The following is a 22,049-nucleotide window of genomic DNA, read 5'->3' as shown; positions in this document are numbered from 1 at the left end:
TTTGAAAAGAAACTGGAAGTCTTTAAGAGGGATGTGTTTGGTGAGAGATTTAGATATTTCCCAAACCTCAAGAGGCACATCAAAGACCTCCCAAAAGGTGACAGAACAGACTGTCAAAGCCTTCAAAAGCTGTTTTTAAACATCGAGTCAACTATTGAGCAGTCCTTCTCAAGATTTGCGAAATTCAGAGAACTGGAAGAGATAGCAGAATTCATGAGGTTTCCAGACAGCATGAAACTGGAGGAACTAAACTTACAAATGTTTTCATGGATAGACATGGCTGACTTTGAAATGCAGTTGATTGAATTTCAGAGTAGCTCAATTTGGAAGCAGAGATTTATTGACCTTAGAGTTGACTTGGAAAACATTGAAAAAAAGTGATTAGAGACAGGAGTACCAGAGAGAAGTGTTGAAAACGAACTATTGAGGACTTGGAATGCCATTCCAGAAAATTCTTTCTGTTTAAAAAACTTTGCAACAGCGTTACTCTCCATGTTTTCATCCACATACGCTTGTGAATCTTTGTTCTCAGTGATGAATTTTGTTAAGTCTCATAATAGGAGTAGCCTGACGGATGAAAGTAGTAGCTCGTGCATATCTCTGAAGGTCACGAAATATAAACCTGATGTAAAATCTCTGTCATCAGTGATGCAGCAGCTAAAGTCCCACTGATAATATCAAACGGACTCAAAAGTTTTCTGTCGGACTATCAGTGTACATGTATACATTAAAAAATAAATGTATTTTTCATCATCATATACTGTGTTTTTGTCACTCGAATGCATTTTATTATTTCTTCAAGGTTCTTCACATACGTACACCTTAAGAGATATCAAGTATGTGTAACATGTTCTCAAAAAATTAGGGTTGGCACGCAGAAGAATTCTGAGTCAGATTTTGCTGGTTTTGGCACGCACTCACAAAAAGGTTGCCCACCCCTGCCCTAGACTCTCCCTTGAAGTTCCTTTTCTACGTCTATAAAATGGGAACACCACTCCTTTCTTCCAGGGTTGTTGTGAAGAGTAAGAGATTAAATCTGAATACATCTGACAACAGTCACTCAATAGTGCTACCTGGAAACAAAAACGTTTTGTGACCGTTTTCATGGGAGAGGAAACTTGAGGCACAGTTTCCTCTTGCATCCCTTTGCCCCAGGGTAAGTGACTGAGTCAGCACCAGATCCAAGTTTTGTACTCCAGATCTGATTTACTCTTTCACATCCTCTTAAATGACTGTAGAAGGAAGAACAAATGTGAGAACACTGCAAAAATAAAAAGGGGACATACAGTCAGGGAAGGCTTCCTGGAGGAGGCCATTTTCATTTTTGAAGGCAAGTGGGGAAGACAGCAGGAGAGGGCTTAACTCTTAGTCATGATGTGATTATTCTAAGCTTACTGAAGTTCCTGGTGCCCAGAGTTCAAAAGCTTGACCAAGGTCATAAAGCTACTAAATGGCACTGGCATAACCTGGGGTTAGGGAGAGTCACATCTAACTCCTTATGCCTAGTTCTATCTCCTTGGTGCCAGAGAAGGAAGGATGAGCAGCAGATAAGCATGATGTGGTGGGGCAGGGGACAGAAGGGGAGCCCCCAGAGATTCTCAAACAGCCTGCCTCTGCCACAGGGGGAGCCTAATAGTGGAGAAAATAGGAAGATTAAATGCCCAGGCCTTAGGGTCAAGCAGACCCCAGGTGGAATCGAGCTTTACCACTTACTAGCTACGTGGTCTCAGCAATGTCACTTTACCTCTGTCCCAATTCCCTTGCATATTCAGAGAAATGGCCTCCAAGTACCCAGTCAAGGGCCAGGCTTAGTGAAAAAAACACATGCCCATTATATTTCCATAGTGCCTGGCCCGTTACAAATGGGTGAAAGGACTGGATACCGAAGGTACAGAAGTTTCAATGCCAACCACTCCCAATCCTGCAGTCACTGGGCACAAGTGCCCAGTAGGGTTGGGGCTAGCAGGTCAAGTCCATGACGCAATCACAGCTTCCTGCTAAGAGGTGAACCATGACCCTTAGGAAATAGAAAAATAGTCCATTAACAAGCAGTACAAAACAAAACCTCGGTGAACTTTTATTTCTCATCATACAGAACTGTTAACAAAGCCAAAGACGTGTGCACTTGAACACTGAATACCCCTCCCTGTCCACCCACAGAACATTTACAGAGTCATCATGTCCTCTCTAGACTCTAAACCCAGGCTGGGGCCTCTTCCCTCCTGCCCAGCTTCACTGCAGGGAGCGCTGTGAGGTCTGAGGTGCCAGTCGCTTCCCCATGCCTGCACGGGTATGAAATGTGGCACACTGACCAGGCTCCTTTCCTGCCCCACCCCAGGGAGGAGGGTCAGAAGCAAGCAGCATCTTGGCCCTTGCCTTTCTTCAGTCACCTCCAAACTGGTCAGAGAGGAGGCACATACTGCTGGAAGAAGGGCCAGGGAAGTCGTAATTCACAGCTTGTTTGCTATAGAAAGTGCCTGGGGTCAGTCCTTGGCTGCTTCTGCCTCCAAGTGATCCACCTAAAACTGAGGAGAGGGGACAGAATCTGGGTGGTCCTTGGAAGGCAGCCAGGAGACTGACTGCAAGAGTGGGAGTCCCCGGAGGCCTTCAAAATCCTGCATGATTTGCAGTTCACTGCTGGCAGGTTGGCCTGAGACACCCAGAGTGAAGACTCAGGCAGGGAAAGTATCCCCTCCCCTCAGCCTGAAACCCAGGAAATCGGGGTCAAGGAGGTTTGGCAACATAGCCATGGTCACCCTGGGGTCTCCCATCTCTCCCACTGGGCCATGGGCCACCTAGAAAGGATCAAGTTTTTGGCAAATATCTGCAGCAGAGCTCAGGAGACAGGAGAGGCGCAAGCTCTGGGGAGAAGATTGCCCCGTCTTCCTTCTCACAGCCACTGACTGTGGTTCTAAAGGTGAGACCCTGGAGAGGTCTGGACTTCATCCATAAAGGACCAAAATACAGAGAATTTAATATCTAATACTCCCTACACTTCAAAAGGCAAAGTGACCCACAAAGCTACTCAAATTCTCTAGAGATCGTCTACTTTTTTGATGTGCTTGGTCTCTCTTCTGGGGTCTCACACCACCAGGTGTGGGAGGAAAGGGTGAGAGGTCAGAGGAGGTCAAAGGAAATGAAATAGGATTGGGGCAATCAGGAAACAAGGGGCCTTCAGGCTGCCCAACTGAACAGGTATTGGGGGAGCCGGATGCACAGACCAGCTGTGACCCCGACTTTCACATTGATGGGTTAATGGCAGGTGAGAGGTAATGAAATGGGAATGATGGAGGAAAAGGAAAGCTGCTTGGAGTGTCAGTCCCTGCAGGTGTTGGCCCCTCTCCCTCAGGGGCCAGCTGGGGACCTTTCCAGTCCAGGAAGGCCACAGTTCTTGTGGTGGGCCCCACCTGGAGGTACATAAATCCGAACTCAGCCCATTTACTTCCTGTGCCTTCTGCCTCTGGGTTCAGGGGCAGGAAGAGGGCCCCTGCGGATCTGCTAGTCCTCTTCCAGCTCCCAGGGCCACAGCTGAGATCCCAGAGATCCTGTCCATTCCAGTGAGAAAATGTAGGGTGTGGCTTGGGGGCTGCACCTCACACAAAAGCCCACCCCCCGAGTGTGGTGGGTGGGCGTGGGACAGAAAGGGATCGGGTCTGTCTCCAGACAGCAAAGTTCCTGCAGAGGAGGATGCCTCGAGAGTTAGCTGCTCCGGCCCGGGGCCTGTGTGGGAGTCAGGTCATGTAGCGGGTGATGGCACGGAGGGCATAGAGCAGGGCAGCTTGCATGCGGGCCTCCAGGAGCAGCAAGTTCACGTGGACCTGGGGCACAGAGGGCTTGTCAGCAAATGATGTCAGTCCTCGCCATCCCCATCCCTCCCACATTGCCACCATCCCTGACCACTCACCTCATCCTTCTATTTCCTACGGCTCTGAGCGATTTGGGACAAGGACTGCTCAGGAATTTCAAGCATATTCATCTTTGTTGTGACTAATCTCTTTATCCCCAAAGCTAAACTAAGAGCTACCACTGAGCACCTGTTTGGGATTGGAGATTTACATTCATTTTCCCATTTCATCCTCCCAGCAATCGAAATGCAGGTAGTATTTATTCCCATTGTCAAAATAAAAAAGCTTGAGGAGGCAGAGTGACTTGCCCAAGGTTATACTGCTACTGATGGGTTATGGTTTCAACCCAGATCCTCCTGGCTGCCAAGGAGGACCCTGCAAAGCACATTCCCATCATATAGGTGAATCAGTGGAGTCTGAAATCACTTCGTGGAGTAGTACTTACACCCAGTACAATATACCCAGGTATCCTAGCTGGCAGTACAGACTCAGTCTGGCGAACCTTATTGGGCCCTGACCCCTTGCCCTCTCCACTGGCCAGGCTGATCCAGTTCCACCCTGCCCCTGTACCTTCTCTGAGTGGCGGAAGTGCCTCCAGAAGAGTCTGTACATTCTCTGGGTGGTCTTCTCTGGGTAGCAGGCCACTGTCTTGATATAGACCTTGAGGTTCCGCTCCAGGAGCTGGTTCACCTCCCCGTAGTCATAGTCATCATACCTAGATGAAAAGGCACAACAGCATCACTCAGCTTCCAGAACTAGCTCCTCTCTTCCAGCCCCACCCTGTAAAAGAAGGAACAGAGAGTAGCAAGAAAAGGCAGAAAGGAGGAAGCAACTAGAAGCTTGGTTCCTCTTAGAAAAATAGCTGATGTCATATGTCACAGACCAAGGAATGAATAGAGAATAAGCATGCTTTATTTGGTATCAACTATGTACCATGTGAACATATACTCAAGGAATCCTTAAAACCATTGTACACTACTGTATACAAAACTATTACATACAATATACTGTATTCACCAGCCTCATTTTGTAGATGAGACTGAGATTCAGAGAAGTCAAGTCACTTGTCCCAGGTCACACAGGTGGGAGTGGGATTCAAAGGCAGCTCTCCCTGGCTCCAAGGTCATATTTACTACTGCTTTACAGTAAAGGCCATGGAAAATGGGACAGGAGGTGAGTGCAAGTCTTTACCCTGGAGAAGGAAGGTGGAAATGGCAAAAAGGAGATGGCATTCATTTTAGAGATGGGCAAACGAAGGCCTGGAGAAGACAATTAAGTTGTTCAAGTCAAAGAGCAAGTTGGTGACCAGTCTAGAAGCTACTTTATCATTCGCCAGTCCTGCGAGCCAGTGAGTCATCTCAAATCAGTGTGGATGGGGAAGACTGGTTAAAAACTGGAAGACAGATCCAGTAGATAAAGGTATCAGATCAAGGACTGTGTTGGAGAATTGAGGATCCTGGACCTGAGAGCTGGGCAGGAACTAGCCTGTGCCTATCCATCCTTGGCCTCCTCTGAGTTAGAAACCTGACAATGACGAGTGGGATGGCAGCCAATTAAGTACAACTCAACCCACCCAGTGAAATATGATTAACAGTTAGGAATACACAGAAATTTACATTTATACCCTTTTAAAAATTGGCGATTTTTTTGATGCTTGAACTAAACTGTTAAATGAGAAAAGCAAGAAAAGAATCATGGTTCACTAAAATATGCTCATGTTTGCTTAAGTAAAATAGTGACACATACGCAAGAAAATATTGTTTTCATAAAATTATATGTATGTTTTGGTTATTTGTGCATGGAAAACAAGAAGGAAATACCTGACAATAAGAAGAAAGGATGGTTATCATGGATAGTTTTTATTTTCTTCTTTTTGTTATCTGTTTTCTAAATTTACTAAAAATCAGGCTGTATCTCTTTACAATCATCTATATATATATATATATATATATATATATATATATATATATTTTAAGTGAAATAACCATTATAATTTCAACTATACAAAAGCAACTACATAAGAAAGAAAAGAAACAATATAGAAAAATGTCACAGCCCAGCCTGTGTGGATCAGTGATGAGCATCGACCTATGACCCAGGAGGTGACGGTTTGATTCCTGGTCAGTGTGGGATGTGCAGGAGGCAGCCAATCAATGATTCTCTCTCCTCATTGGTATTTCTCTCTCTCTCTCTCTGATTACACACACACACACACACACACACACACACACACACACACGGCCCGGTGCACGAAATTCGTGCACATTAAAAGGGGATTAAGCCCTAGCCAGTTTGGCTCAGTGGATAGAGCGTTGGCCTGAGGACTGAAGGGTCCCAGGTTCGATTCCGGCCAGGGGCACATGCCTGAGTTGTGGGCTTGATCCCCAGTGGGGGGCGTGCAGGAGGCAGCCAATCAATGATTCTCTCTCATCATTGATGTTTCTATCTCTATCCCTCTCCCTTCCTCTCTAAAATCAATAAAAATATATAAAAAGGGGGTATTAATTAGAGGAAATATTTTAATATTGCATTTGCCCTTTCTCTATAATAGAAGTGTCAGAGATGAAAGAAAATTAGTAAAATGTATATGAAAATCTTCCTCCTGTCAGAGTCTGAGGCGCACCATGGGACCCAGAGTTGTCCCCGCCCACCCACGTGTGCCTCAAAATCGTGGAGACCCAGACCTGGCTGCCCCCCCACCCCCCCATTGGGCTAGATCCAAACCCGGCCAGTCCCACCCTTGTCAAGCCCCACTGGGCAGGGGCACGCCTTGAGGTCCCCAGTCAAGCCCCACTGGGTGGTGTGTGTGTGTGTGTGTGTGTGTGTGTGGCCTGAGGTCCCCTGTTAAGCCCTGCCAGGTGGGGGGCGGAGCCTGAGGTTCCCCAGCCTGGCACCAAGGTGGGAGGTGCGGCCTGAGGTCCCCTGTCAAGCCCCAAGGGGGTGGGGATGGGGGGTGCGCAGCCTCAGGTCCCTGCTGATTGCTCGTTAAGGCTCGTTACAGGAGCTCGGCCTCAGCTGTGGGTGCAGCTATCTTGTGTTATGGAAACCCCACCTCTGCTATGGGTGCAGTCATCTTTGTGGCGGAGTGACAGTCAATTTGCATATTCCCTCTTTATTATATAGGATACTTATCTCTATGGAGTGGGATTAAAGTGTTTCATTTATAAGGTTCAAACAGTAAGCATATTTATTATCTTTTGTAATCAGCAAAGAAAAAAATTTGCTTTGAAAAATAGCATAGGCAGGAAGAAAGGAAAAGAAAAAAACAAAAAAGGAAACCACTGTAAGTGCAGACTGAGGACTTGCAGTGCACACACATCCTGGATGAGGAGACCTGTGCTTACCTGATGCCAAAGACGCAGTGGATGTAGTTCCAGATGGCCCTGCGGAGCATGGAGGTGTCCACTCCACTGTGCATGGCCATGGTGTTGTAGGTGAGGCTGTAGGCTGCCTGGAACTTCTCATCTAGCAGCTGCCCACCCTCCGGGTAAAGCCTCTGGATCAGGGAGTAGCCATGGTCTTCCCAGGTATAATCCTGAGAAACGTGGGAAGGGATCAATAAATGGCTCAAGGCTGGGCAGAGAGACCCCATCCTCTAGAGCACACCTCCCCACCCCACAAATCTAATCTACTGCTTAGTCTGGGCCTGAGAAGCCAAGAGGGATGCACTGAGGGCACAGATGGGTCCCTTCATGATCCAGGGTCTTCCACGTCCCTCAAGGAATCTTGAGGGAGAGAAGGTACCCAACTCTAATCACTCAAATCATCCACCCTTTGATTGTAAATCAGGAGCAATGCCAAGTTCAGTGGGGAAAGCCCACCTGGGCACGGAAGGTAGGGGGCGCCTGCGTCCCTCGCCGGGTGAAGTCCTCATATCCGAAAGTGGGGTCTTCTACAAAGCACAGCATGTCTGGGTGTGGAGAGGGCTCCAGAATGTCAGCTGAGAATATCAGAAAGAGATCACAGTGAGGCCAAGGCATGGAGCACAGAGATCTTCACTCCTGAGTAATCATCAATGTGGGGCCAGGCAACGCAGAGGGTAAGGCCAGAGAAAGCCCCTCCCTACAGTGAGTGGAACCAGGATTCCCATGGGAGGAGGCGAATCAGGCCCAGGGTCGAGGCCCCCAATAATAATAACAGTCATAGCAGTAGGAGTTATTTATGGAGCCACTCATCCTGGGCTGGGCTCTGGGTAAAGAGCTTTGCTTTTCTTGTTCCATTTACCCTACACATCAATCCTTTATGCGTGAGGAGACAGGCCCGAGGCAGGAAATGATTTATTAGTGGTCACTCTGACAGAAAGGCTAACACAGGCCAGATTCTAACTCAGGTCTGACCCCAATATACAAGAGATGCAGTACATAGAGGTGCCTACTCCTCAACAGAGATGGCAGAAGAAGGGGGCAGGCCCTGGAACCTGGACGCCTGGATCCCGTACCCGAGGGGGTCACCAGCAAGCTCTCCGACTTCTCCAGCTCAAAGCGGCTCTCCATCTCTTCCTGAGACGTTCCCTCATCCCGCAATAGGTTCTCCTGCAGCTGCCTCATGCGTTCCATCAAAGCCTCCACGTCTCGGGCAGCCTCGAAGCCCTGCAGGGGGGACCCAAAGATGACCATCTACTCCTCTCTCGGCCGCCCCAAGAAATTCCACACATCTTTTCCACATGCCAGGCCTTTCTGAACGGGCAGCTCATGGTCTATGCTTCCCCAAGTGAAGTTTAAGAAGCTACAGAATCAGCCCTGGCCCAGGTAGCTCCTTTGGTTAGAGCGTCATCCTGATACACCAAGGTTGTGGGTTTGACCCCTGGTCAGGGTACATACAAGAATCAACCAATGAATGCATAACTAAGTGAAACAACAAATCAATGTTTCTCTCTCTGTCTGTCTCAAATCAAGCAATAATTTAAAAAACACAAAACTACAGAACAGACATGCACAGACATGTCTTTTCTGAGCATCAACTACCCTCACAGGTAAGGGACTTTTAAAATTCCTGTATTTTCGTATTAAAACAAGCAAGGCCACCTTACAAAATAAGAAGCAAACGTTGTATTTTGCAAGTGGTAAAACCCAGGAGACTTTTAGTCTATGGATCTACATGTTGAGGGGCCAGTCACATGGTTATTTCACTTAGTCCTCACAATTCATTATGAAGTAGGTCTTTATCCTCATTTTATAGATGAGGAAATGGAACTTCAAAGTCAGATAACTTTTCTAAGGCTTATCACTGTGAGGTAGTGAAGCAGTGGCTTCTGTCCAGGGATGACAGGCCATGCCAGCTTCCTCTCCCACCCAAACCCCGGCCAGTGACTTACCCCAGAATTGTTCAATGAGTCTCTGCTGGGGGGGCTGCTTTGCTCGCTGGGGGGTGAAGGTGCCTGGGGTACAGGGCTGCCCTCCGGGTCCCCCTCAGGGAGGATGCCACAGCCAAACACGAAGGAGGCCAGTGAGTGACAGTGGGTGAGCAGGACCAGGGCCTGGATGAGCTCAGCCAGGGACCAGCTATGCTCACCCGTCTTCAGCAAGGCCTGGAGAGGAAAGAAGGCCAGGCTTGCTCAGTGCCTGCCCCTGGGCTAGCGGCCATACCCCAGCCCGGCCCCTGTGCCGCCTCGGGGACCTGCCTCTCTACCCACTGTACCTGGATATGCTCCTTGGTGATGAGCCATGGGCGATGTGCCAGCAACTTGTTGATCTCATTAAGCTTGCGCAGCTTCTTAGGGGCACGGTGGAGGCCAAGCAGCCAGTCAGGGTCACCGCCAGTCTGCAGAAACTCGGCCATGTGGGAGCCCACCAGGTAGGAACACTGGTGGCGGGCAGCAGCCTATGGCGGTAAGGGCACATACAGCAGCGTGAGCTTAGGTCATGCTATTCTTTCTGTGCCCTCCTCAGGGTGAGTACCCCATGGAAGGTGACAGCATAGACCTCACTGTTGCCTGAGAGGCAGGAAATTTAGGTTCTAAATTTGCCACTGGCTTGTTGTGACCTTGGGCAGGTCATTTACTCCTTTATGCCTCAGTTTCCCAAGCTGTAGAGCAGGCACTAAAGATGCCTCTTTTCTAAAATTCTATAGTCAAATAAAGCCAGGGCTTTCCTCTCCTCCTCCTCATGTATAGAATCAATTCAGAAAGTCCCCAGCAAAAAGATTTGCAGCCCTGACCAGTTTGGCTCAGTGGATAGAGTGTTGGCCTGCGAACTCAAGGGTCCCAGGTTCAATTCCGGTCAAGGGCATGTACCTTGGTTGCGGGCACATCCCCAGTAGGAGGTGTGCAGGAGGCAGCTGATCGATGCTTCTCTCTCATCGATGTTTCTAACACTCTATTCCTCTCCCTTCCTCTCTGTAAAAAATCAATAAAATATATTAAAAAAAAAAAGAGAGAGATTTGAAGACTGAACCCCCCGCCATGTGGCCACCCCTAAGAAAGTCAGGGTCAGACAGGCTCACCATGATGGCAATGTAGTGGCGCCAGGAGCTGGCCAGGGGCCCATCTGTGTGCAGCAGGAGGTAGTGCAGGCGCCAGAATCTGCTAAGGTAGTCGGGGTGCAGGCCCATCACCACTGCCAGGTTGTCCACACGCCCACAGGACATCAGTGCCTCCAGCCCCAGGTTCTGCTCGAGGCTCTCAGCTCCTTCCCGTAGGACCTGCCAAGCAAAGGTGAGGAGAGATGGGTTCCCCTCCCGTCCTTCCCCCCAAAGAGACCAACACATTCATTACAGTGGATTATAATAGCAAGAAACTGAAAACAACCATGCCCCCAAAAGTGAATAAGAGAGTAAAAGATAATTTATTAAGTGATCAAATACTTACCAGATACCTTATATAATAACAACCAAAACTTTTATAATGCTTACACTGTGCCAAGCACTGTTTGAGCACTTTATATGTACTCATTTAATTCTTACAAGTATGAGATAATTCTATTCTCTATTTTTATTTTTATTTTTTTTAATATATTTTATTGGTTTTTTACAGAGAGGAAGGGAGAAGAATAGAGAGTTAGAAACATGGATGAGAGAGAAACATCCATCAGCTGCCTCCTGCACACCCCCTACTAGGGATGTGCCCGCAACCAATGAAAATACAGTTTTCTCCGGCCTTCATGGGGCTTCTGCTTTAACAGTGCAAAACCATACAGCCATGGGAAGTGGGTGCAAAATAGTTCACACTTCCCGAATGCTATCTCCATGCCAGGGCTGAGTTTAGAGCATCCCTTGCATTATCTCATTGAATTTTCCCAATTATCTTGTGAGGTGAATACTACTTTCCCCCATTGACAGATGAGGAAATCAAGGCCCAGAGAGGTTTCATTCCTTGCTCAAGGTTACAGATCTAGTAAAAGACAAAACCAGGATTCAAATCCAGATTAACCCCAAAGCCTAGTTCTTTTCTTTATTATAAAAGAGGAGTGGTTCTTTCTTTTTCTAAAAATATGTTTATTGATTTCAGAGAGGAATGGAGAGGGAGAGAGAGATAGAAACATCAATGATGAGAGAGAATCATTGGTCAGCTGCCTCCTGCACACCCCTCAGTGGGGATCAAGCCCACAACCCAGGCATGTGCCCTTGACTGGAATTGGACCCGGGACCCCTCAGTCTGCAGGCCGACACTCTATCCATTAAGCCAAGCCAGCTAAGGCAGGAGTGGTTATTTCTAAATGAAAATATAAAATACAAGAACAACACTTGAGCTTCAAATTCTGGGCTGCAGACATGAATAACCAGCTAGTGGTTGTTTATTTTCCATTTACAAAGGGTGGAGGGAACTGGGGGCTAAGACATTTGTTAACAATTTATTAACTACTTGGCCTACACGTTTAGGAGAGAAAAGAGGACAAGGAAACAAACAGTTGTTTCCAAAGAAAAAGAAGGAAACTATTATTTAAAAAATGTTCTGTGCATGTGCCTTGAAGGCACCCCCATACAGCAACTCCACACTAGAATGTCAGTTCCATGATGGCAAGGACTTTTGTCTGTCTTGTTATCTGTGGTATCCCCAGCACCCGGGACAGTACCTGACACAGATTAATCATCCAATAGCTATCTGTTAAAAACATTAAAAACAATGATGAATGATCTGACTCAGTAAATGAAAGGAGTCTCTGTTAAATTAAGTGAGAAAACAGAACAAAACAATACACTCCCCCCAAAAACATGCTGTAAACTATGACCTTGGTTCTGCATGAAAAAAAAACAAAACCCGCCAGAAAACAATGGCAAATGGTTAGGCAACACTGATTACTTCTCAGGGGAGAAGGAGATTCCGGAACATTGGGGAAAATTTTTATAATGAACGTATACTTATGAAGTAAAATAAAACTTTAATATATGCACAGTCAAGAGTGAGAAGATAAACACAGATGGTTCTATCTTCTTGAGGAAAAGCAGGCCTTGTTCTGGGGATCAAATGTTTGTTTGTTACCTAGCTGTGTTATTACCACTTTATCTCTTTGAGCCTGTTTCTTCCCAGCAAAATGGGGTGAATTTGCCTGCTTCCAAGAGCTGTCCTGAACATTAAATGAGTCAGGAACCTGAAGGGATAGTTTCAAAACTGCTATTTCAAGAGACAGGAAAAGACCCTCCTCACCAACCCATGTTCCATGTCCCTCCTTCCCAGCGACCAACAATTCCTAACCCCTTCCAAGCTTACCTCCTCCACTGGGATGAAGGCGCTGGGTCCTCGAGGGCCTCCCCGAGCCCACCTCATCCTCTGCTCCTAGAAGGAAACACATCATGGTTAGTTGGATGTAAAAGGGAGGACTAAAAGGAACGTTCTCTCTCTAGTCTTCTCCTCCTACCCAAGGGGCCACACTGAACTTGGAAAACCTCCTTTCTGGTGCAACCTGCATAGAGGAGTCATTTGGGAGATACACACCTGTTTGGTGGGTGGAGAGAGAACAGACCAGAGAGAGGGCTCGCCCCAGCCCCACGGGCTTAGCTCTTCAGAAACTGGGGAGGGAGTCGGGAGCCACAGTAGTGAGTAGGGAGGGCCTGGGAAAGGGAAATACACAGCCACCATACTGCACATCTCCAGGAGACCACCTACTTGGCAGCCCTGGAGAATCCATACAAGAACCCCCTCATTTACATCCTGAAGCCAGGTTACCAAGTACCCTAGATCCCTATGATAATTCTATTCTCCAGTCTGAGTGCTAATTATCCCTAGGATAATTCTATTCTCCACTTCAGCTGCAATCTCTCTCAAATTGTCATTTCTTCATCCCTCCCACCATCACCACCTCACAGACCACTACCATCTCGTCTGTTCTACCAACCACAGCCTCACCAATGGTTTCCCTGCCCTCTCCTACCCATTCCTCTACCAAATTAACAAAAAATAAATAAAATATGACCCCTGAGCACCAATTCTAGGAGTAGGAGCAGATTTAGTGAGTATGTGACCTTGGTGGTTTCTAAAGAGGGCAACCTTTCTACAGCCAGAGTAAACTTTATGTGCACATCTGATCAACTGGCTTAAAACTCTGCCTCCACCTCCCTCAGCCTTTGAGATAAATTAGTGACTCAGGCCCACTATTCTCCCATTAGTCATTACTTTTGCAGAGCTAACTTTTACAGTCTTCCAGGGCCTGGGAAACTTCTTTCAGACCCTCATCTGTGATCCCACAATTCCCAGTGCTTTTGCTTCTGAAAACATTGTCTTCTACTTGTCTGAATTAGGCCTCCCTACTACCAGATCACATTTTTTTTAAAAATATATTTTATTGATTTTTTACAGAGAGGAAGGGAGAGGGATAGAGAGTTAGAAACATCAATCAGCTGCCTCCTGCACATCTCCTACTGGGGATTTGCCTGAAACCAAGGTATATGCCCTTGACTGGAATCGAACCTGGGACCTTTCAGTCTGCAGGCCGATGCTCTATCCACTGAGCCAAACCGGTCAGGGCCCAGATCACATTTCGTGGAGAGCGGGGCCAGGTCATCATTCACACTAGCCTATGAATTAAGAACACAAAGAAAGCACAGAGGCTTCAAGAGAATCAGGACAGGGCATGCATGGCTGACAGTAGCAGCGCTTCTGACATGCATGTATTGGAGCGTCTTTGGAAACCACCAATGATGTACTCACTCAATCTGCTCCTAGTCCTAGAGGTGAGGTTCACAGAGGATGTTTTACTTATTCATTTGATTTAATAACTGCAAGAGGGGCTCTCAGCACTGGCCTTAGAAAGAGTTCAGCCAGCCCTATTCAGTTTAGCTCAGTGGATAGAACATTGGCCTGAAGACTGAAGGGTCCCGGGTATGATTCCCGTCAAGGGCATGTACCTGGGTTACATGCAGGCTAAAACCCCAGCCCTGGTCGGGGTACCTGTGGGAGGCAACCAATTGATGTGTCTCTCACATCAATAGTTTCTCTCTCTCTGTCTCTCCCCCTCCCTTTCACTCTCTCTAAAAATCAATGGAAAAATATCGAGTGAGGATTAAAAAAAAAGAGAGAGTTTTCCCGAAGCAGTTATACTTTCACTGGACAGAAATAACTCTCCCCATCTCATTAAAATCCAGACTCATTACCAATGGACCTACCTGTCCAGGAACTAAATATTATAACTGAACCTTCTTTCTCAGATGGCCAAAACACCCTGAAGGAGGCAGAGCTCTGGGGCTTTGAAAGAGGACAAAGGAAAGAACAATGGGACCTGGAAGTCCCCGATGTGAATAATTCTGCCACTAACCTGCTATGTGCCTTTGAGAAAGTAACCTAAACTCTCTGGGCCTTAAGCTGGGACAAAAAAAGATAGTTGGGCTGATTACTCAGGTCCCTTTCAGCCCACACTTCTGGGAGCTACCAGGCCAGGTGGGTCCAAGTCCAGCATAGAAACCACCAGAAGCCCCAAGCACTCCTGTTTCAGCTTCCCCTCCTCCCTCACCAAAGAGAAAAAGCCTAACAGCTCTGTGTGGGAGATAAGAATTGCTGACTCCACAAAAAGGGCCTCCCCCTCAGGGGATGTGAGGACAGAGAGGAAACCACAGCCAGGTGGGGTAGGGAAGGGCAGGGTGGAACTGGGATTTGGGGGTTGGGGGGATAGAGGACCCACTAGAGTGCTAGCAAGGTACAGGAACAGCCTTAGGAGACCCATTTCACTCTAAAATCTGCCCCATGAGCTGTCAAGGAAAAGGAACCTGTGGGTCTTAAGTAGTAAGTCAGCCCTGATGATGAGGATGATGACAATGGAGTACAGTAAAAGATAGGGGCTCTGACAACAACTGCCTAGGCTCAAACGACATCACCATCTGCTGCTACCTATGTGAGCCTTGGTTTCCTCAACAAATAATGGGGCTAATAGTACCTACTTTTACTGGGTAGTCATAAGGATTTAATGAGATAATGCCCTTACCTCAGTACCTCTATCACGGTAAGCACTTAATAGAAGTCAGCTATCATTAACCTCCTTGTTTTTTCAAACAATGGCATCTCAACCCAAGCAGTACTTTAGAATCCCTTTAAAAGCTTTTTAAAAATACCAGCGCGCTCTAGCCGGTTTGGCTCAGTGGAAAGAGTATCAGCCTGTGAGCCAAAGGGTCCTGGGTTTGATTCTGGTCAAGGGCACGTACCTTGGTTGCAGGCTCCTTTCCGGCCCAGACCCAGGCCCGGGCCCGGGCCTGCCCTGGTCGGGCGCATGCAGGAGGCAACCAATAGATGTGTTTCTTTTACATCAGTGTTTCTCTCTGTCTTTCCCTCTCTCTCCCACTCTCTCTAAAAATCAATGGAAAAATATCCTCAGGTGAAGATTAACAACAACAACAAAATATATATCCAAGGCCCCGCCTCCAACAACTCTAATTTAATTGGGTGGGCATAGCATAATTTATAGCCAGGGTGTGTAAGGCAGTGGGCTAAGAGCTTTCCAATCTGTGCAATTCAACAAATGTTTTTGATGACATTTCAGGTAGCAACAGTACAGGAGTAAAAAGACAAAGTCTCAGCCTTCACAGAATTTACAATCTAATAGAGAAAGGCAAATAAACAAATTAGGAATAGGATTTAAAATTATAGATTATATGAAGTAAATTAAATAGAGCAATGATGGGAGGTGATATGCAATATTGTAGGTCCGAGTAGACAGAGAAAAACCACTGAGCCAGGACGAGGTAACTTTTGAGTTGATAGCTAAATATTAAATATCTAAATGAATTGACTAGGCAGCAGGGCCAGCGTTCCAGTCAAAGAGAATAGAAATTGCAAAGCTTTGAAGGCAAGACCAAGTGGATTCTAACCCGGAGCTCTGATGCTAGGAATGCTTCTCTGACCTTGACACCCAGAACTTCAGAGGAAGCAGACAGGGCAGGAGACACCAAGAGATGATGCCTCCAAATCAGCTCTCCCCTATTCCCTGAGACAGGAAGTCAATAATAATACTGCTAGATAACAACCGTGATTACCATTGGCTAAGCATTTATTTCACACGCACTTTAAGGCAGGTACTGCTACCACTAGGTGCCTATTTTACAGCTGAGAACCGAGGCTCAGAGAGATAGTCACTTTGAGTCACTCAGCCAAGGAGGCAGCGAAGTTGGGATCCAAACCAGGTTTCTGCAACAGCAGACACTATTCCCATTCTCTAAACTTTTCAAGGTCTCAACAGCCCCAAGGCTTTGCATCTGGGGTTCATCCCCAGAAATCCAGTACCCCAAGCACAGCACCTGTCATACTGCATCATTTCCTACCTTGAGGGAGCACACTGGAACTAGTTCCCTGTTCTTAACCCGTGTCTAGCACAGAGCAGTCCAACAGAACTTTCTGCAATGATTGAATAGTCTATCTGCATGTCAAAGGTGGTAGCCCCTAGCCATGGGGGCTGAGCATTTGAAATGTCACTAGTGCAACTAAAAACTGAAAACTGAATTTTAATTTTTAAAACAATTATCAAAATTTAAATAGCCACATGTGGCTAAGGGCTACCATATTAGACAGTGCAGTTTCAGCACACATGATAAAGGCAAGACCCCCCCCCCCTCCAATTTATAGATTAAAGAACGGAAACCAGAAGGGGCAGGTGACCTACCAAAGTAACACAGCTAGCATGGGCAGAGGGAAGATCAACGGTTACTATTCCTATAGTTCCAACTGAGGGGGTCCCTCAGGGCAGCAAGAACACTCATCAGTCAGCCCTCTGGGTGGCCACTCAGCAGGGAGGGTTTCAGGCAAGTTGTGAAAAGAGGATAATCACCTCCGAGCTCAGTGCCTGGCTCCTAATTTAAGCGCTTGCTGAATGTGAGTTGTTGTATCAGCTTAGGCACTTGTATAGTTTCCATCGAATCTTCATCAGTTCTGGTGTGGGGGTGAGGGTCTCTATTTTGCACTTGAGGAAAGATTAAGGTTCCACAAGTGGCCAATCTGAGATTTAAACGCAGCTCAGTCTGGCTTCCAGGGTTCTGTCCACCACCCATATCAGCCTCTTGGAGTAGCCCCAGCCTTCATTCCTGGTATCCTAGCCGCAGCTTGCAACCCCCAGGACTCAGCTACAGACACCTGCGAAGTCACTCTGCTAGCTGGGAAGGGCAGAGACTACTCCGCCCCCGCCCCCACCCCTACCCCATGAGCAGCTGTGGTCTGCTGAACTCAGACACATGCCTGGGTTTACACCTGAGCGGGACACATAGCGCAAGCAGCCTCTGACCAGCCTTGGGGGAGGAGAGTGTGCGCGGTGCTTCGGACTGACCACGGGCGGGGCACCGGGATAAGTGCCTTACACATCTGACCTGGCTGATTTCCCCCAACCATGTGCAGGGAAATAGGTCCTACTATCCCTTCCTCAGCGACAGCTCACTGAAGCTCTTTCTGAGTCCTGTTCCAGACTAGCACAGCTCAGATCGAACTTCAAAGCCTGCGCAGTTCACAAGGGTCAGCTAAGCCAAGAGGGGCAAATAGTGACAAGCACTTATTAGGTGCTAAGAACAGTGCTGGGGATGTGACCTATAGAGGGTTTCCAGCCCAGCAAGGGGAACAGACAGGAAATGCCTGGTTATACAACTGTCACACTGTAATTGGGATAAAAAGCTCCTACAAGGAGAAGGGGGACTGGGAGAGGGTATGCAGAGAGGCCTTATCTGTCGGGGAGGAAAGGCTTCCCCGAGGAAATGATGTTTGAGGAAGTGATTCTTGAGCCTAATAGGGCTCTGAACACATGCTACCAATACTAGAGTGAAGTGTCTAACGGCATAAACCCCTTGAAAGGGTGTGTGAAGTGATGGTAGTTGAGGGGACCATACATGTGGGTTTCCCTTGGACCTTGGGCTACCAGGCTTTGTAAGTTCAGCACCTTGCTGTCTTCTAAGGAAGACATCTTCCCAAGGTCCTCTTTAAGAGAAAATATGTAGAAAGGGTTCAGACACCACCCACTTTCCCCTCTCAGACCTGTGGCTTCCATCTAAAGGCCACTCCCTCACAGCTTGCCCAGAACACTTCCCAGCCATTGTCCCTAAGAGGGATGGACCAACCCTTACCTCAGGCAGGAGGGACACCCTCAAACACACCCTGTGAGACACCCTGGGGAAAAGAGATATAAATGTTTGCTGGCCACATTCTACAAGAGCTGGCATTTTTGACAAGGTTACTGTGTTCCATGTATTGTGCTTTGGCCTTTGTATTCTCAGTCAAATCTGCATGGGAGGAAGATGCAAATCTGAGAAGTGATCACTTGGCCAGGTTCACACAGCAAGTGTGTGGGAGGGCTAGTACATGAACTCAGAGCTCTGCCCAGGTGCTCTTATTTTTATTATTACTATTTCTAAGCCTCACCTGAGGATATGCTCACAAAGAGGGAGAGGAAGAGAAAAATGGATCAGTTGCCTTCCATACATGCCCTGACCTGAGATCGAACACGCCACCCGGGTAAGTGCTCAACCAACTGAGCCACTCTGGCCGGGCTAGGCGCTCTTAATAAATATTACAGCCCTGGCTGGTGTGGCTCAGTTGGTTGAGCATCGTCCTGTGCACTGAAAGGTTGCCAGTTGATTCCCAAGTCAGGGCACATGCCTGGGTGGCGGGTTTGATTTTGTCAGGGCACATATGGAAGGCAACCATTGATGTTTCTCTCTCTAAAAAATCAATTAAAAATCTTTAAAAAAAAAAAAAATATATATATATATTACACCAGGTTCTTAAATAACATTGTTTCATTCAACATTGTTTATATCAATTAGCCTATGGTAAGGTTGGTTTCCTTATGCATCATTTTGCATAAAGTCACAGAACCTATAGACTAGGGTCCTCAAACTTTTTAAGCAGGGGGCCAGTTCACTGTCCCTCAGACCGTTGGAGGGCCGGACTATAGTTTTAAAAAAAACTATGAACAAATTCAGCAACAGGCAGCGGCAGCAAAAACACCCGGCGGGCCGGATAAATGTTTTCGGCGGGCCGCATGTGGCCCGCGGGCCGTAGTTTGAGGACCCCTGCTATAGACCATGTTACTGTATTTCCATTTTTTAAAAAATATATTTTTATTTATTTCAGAGAGGAAGGGAAAGGGAGAGAGAGAGAGAGACAGAAACATCAATGATGAGAGAGAATCATTGATAGGCTGCCTCCTGTACACACCACACTGGGGATCGAGCCCGAAACCCAGGCATGTGCCCTGTCCGGAAATCGAACTGTGACCTCCTGGTTCATAGGCCGATGCTCAACCACTGAGCCATGCCGGCCAGGATGTATTTCCATTTTTTCACAAAGAAGGAAACAGAGTGGAGTGACTTGGTCAAAGTCACACAGCTGAGAGTGGTTTTATTCCCCCACGTGTGACTCCTAAACCATGGTGGGGAAGGGTAAACAAAGTAACAGAAACCACAGGACACAAACCATCCACTGGTGGAGGTAGGACCTCCCCAGAAACCATGCTGCTCAGAGAAGCCCAGCGATTTTCCCCGGATCACCATTTAGTACTAGCAATTGTCTGTCTCCCAACCGCAGTAATACACTTGTGCCACTCTCCAGGCCAGGAAACTAAAGAAACAAACAAAACTCCCTGTAGTGCCAAGCACATTCGGAAATCCTAGAGACACCCAGGCCAAAAAAAAAGAGCTACTCTGTGGTGTTAGAGAAGAAAGCGTCTCCATAGTCCCTCCTGGACCTCAATTTTCCCCTCCTCTAAAATGGGACTACAGTATAGCTCATATTTTGCTAGTGTAGTCCGGAGGACTCAGAGAAAAGGCAAAACCCGAGCCTGGAATCTAATAGGTGCTTTATAAGATATCCATTATCGGTGGTGGGGGGTGGGGGAGGGCATGGGGGAGGCGAATGGTCAGATTCGGCCCAGCCGTATTCCTAGCCTCACTGCAAAGGGAGTCCCCGCGAAACAAACTTTTGAGACCTCAGACCACCTAGTCGGGCACAGCCTAATCCGCGCTTGATTTGGGAGCTACGGCCAGGGTTTTCGCCTTCTCCCGGGAGCTTTGGCCGCCGCCGGCCGCATACCCGGTAGCCGGCCAAGGCCCGGAAGCAACCGCGCCCCCTTCCAAATTGGGGTGCAGGTGGGGCGGGGGACGAGGTCAACCCTCGTTGGCCAGCCCCAGGTGCCCCGCTCCCCGCGCTGGGGGGCTGGAGCGGGAACGCATCCCACCTAGAAAGAGCCGTCCGCCCGCAGCCCCAGCCCGGAGGAGGGCATCTTCGGCGGGGGGCGGGGAGGAGGAGCGGTCTGGCCGCTGCGGCGGAGATTTGCCCGGACTTGACGACTCCCCCGACCGGAGCCCAAACCCCAGGCAGCCTCGAGGAGGCTCTCCTTTCATTGGCCAGGAGTCCGAGGAGCCAGGAGGGCTCCACAACCCCGGGGGAAGGGGAGGGGCGAAGAGGGTCGAGGTTGCCAGTTGATGCAACCCCACTCCAGGTTTACGCGCTCCACTCCTCCTTCCCGAGGCGGGGGTGGAGGAAATGTGGGGGGGGGGGGGGGGGCTGCGCACCGGCTCAGCCCAGGCTAGCCCGGAGCTCGGACGAGGCTCGGGGTTCAAGGGAAAAGTGGCGCGGCACGGCCGCTGCTTACCTCTCCGGCCCCCGGGCTGCTGCTGCTGCTGCTGCTGCTGCTGCCGCCGCTGCCGCCGCTGCCGCCACCGCCGCCCCGGGAGAACGGCAGGTAGCCCTTCAGCTCCGTGCGGCATTCAGAGTCCGCAACGATCATGGTGTGCGCCAGGACCCAGGCGCGGCTGGCCGCCGACTCGGACAGCGGAGGGGTTTGTGGCCGGACGCCCGCAGGAAGCCGGGACCGGGGGCCGCTGGGGAGGTTCTAGAAGCCGGGGTGTCTCTCCGGGCTCCAGACGCTCCCAAAGCCCAGAGTCCAGGAACGGCCGCTGCCTCGCCGGACTCTCCTCGCGCCGGGCTTCTGGGGCGGCGAATGGACTCGGAAGCCTGGGGTTGGCCGCAGCGCGCGGGTCTTCAGGGCCTGGGACGCCTCTGAAGTCCTCAGTGGCGAGGGCTGTTGGCGTACACCGTGCTGCTCGGCATCCCCGCCGCGGAACTGCCAGCTTTCGCAGGGCTCTGACACCAGCAGCGCCTCCAGCCCGCTGCGGTCCCCGGGGGAGGGCGGGGACACAAAAGCCCCACGCCGCAGCCAATCAGATGCCTGTTTCCTAGGGAGGCGGGGCGACACCCTCCTCAGGAGCCGGCGGCTCAGCCAATCGACGCCGGGAAGCGCCGGGAACTCTGGGAGCTGTAGTCAGCCCCGCACGAATGCTGCAAACTTTTGCAAAAGGATTTAGTCAGATTGTTGACAACACCGGACGAGAGTGACAGCCTGGGGAGTCATTATGGCTGCGTGATGAAACGGGCCTTCACCGGGCTGGGCCGCAGAGCCAGGTGTGAAATCTCTCCCAAGTGCGTTCTTCAGCTTTGCAGTTCCTGGAGGGACGGGTTGGGGTTCGGAGAGGTGGTGCTAATTATAGAGCCAGACCTGGGCACGCCCCTGTTCCCCTGGTCTCCGGGAGGGCTCCACCCTTTAAATGTATCAGACACCGAGAATCCACCTTATTTGTAGAGCCCCTGGGAAAGCCTTCATTCTTTGAAATGTCCTTGGCAACCCCCAGGCTAACTTCAGTCCCTATTGCTGCAGGTGTCCCCCGACTGCTCCTTTGAGTTTCCATCCCTGCCTCCCCTTTCTAGAAACTTTGTGATAAGGTGGTCCACTGGATCTCTCTCACCTCTGGCCACTCCTTCTCTGACTCCTCTTTATCCTTCCAACCCCTGGAACGTGGTGTTTCCCTAGTTTG

At 48.9% G+C, this 22,049-nt stretch overlaps 1 protein-coding gene across 1 annotated transcript; it reads right to left on the bottom strand.

The window, feature by feature from the left end:
• Nucleotides 1–2,052: 2,052 nt before the first annotated feature.
• On the bottom strand, nucleotides 2,053–21,267 carry SESN2 (sestrin 2). The gene is made up of 10 exons (XM_070404507.1): nucleotides 20,831–21,267; nucleotides 12,490–12,555; nucleotides 10,287–10,484; nucleotides 9,483–9,665; nucleotides 9,160–9,372; nucleotides 8,284–8,434; nucleotides 7,667–7,785; nucleotides 7,190–7,380; nucleotides 4,416–4,560; nucleotides 2,053–3,818 (listed from the first exon to the last, which is right to left on the bottom strand). The coding sequence occupies exons 1-10, from the start codon at nucleotides 20,963–20,965 to the stop codon at nucleotides 3,732–3,734; spliced, it is 1,488 nt and encodes a 495-aa protein (XP_070260608.1). The 5' UTR covers nucleotides 20,966–21,267; the 3' UTR covers nucleotides 2,053–3,731.
• Between the last annotated feature and the right edge of the window lie 782 nt (nucleotides 21,268–22,049).

This window comes from Myotis yumanensis, unplaced genomic scaffold (assembly GCF_028538775.1).
Source record: "Myotis yumanensis isolate MYYU_CA2020_CCGP unplaced genomic scaffold, mMyoYum1.0.hap1 SCAF_2, whole genome shotgun sequence".
Taxonomy (NCBI): Eukaryota; Metazoa; Chordata; class Mammalia; order Chiroptera; family Vespertilionidae; genus Myotis; species Myotis yumanensis.
The sequence above is the reverse complement of the archived record's forward strand: the minus strand, read 5'-3'. Positions and strand labels throughout refer to the sequence as shown.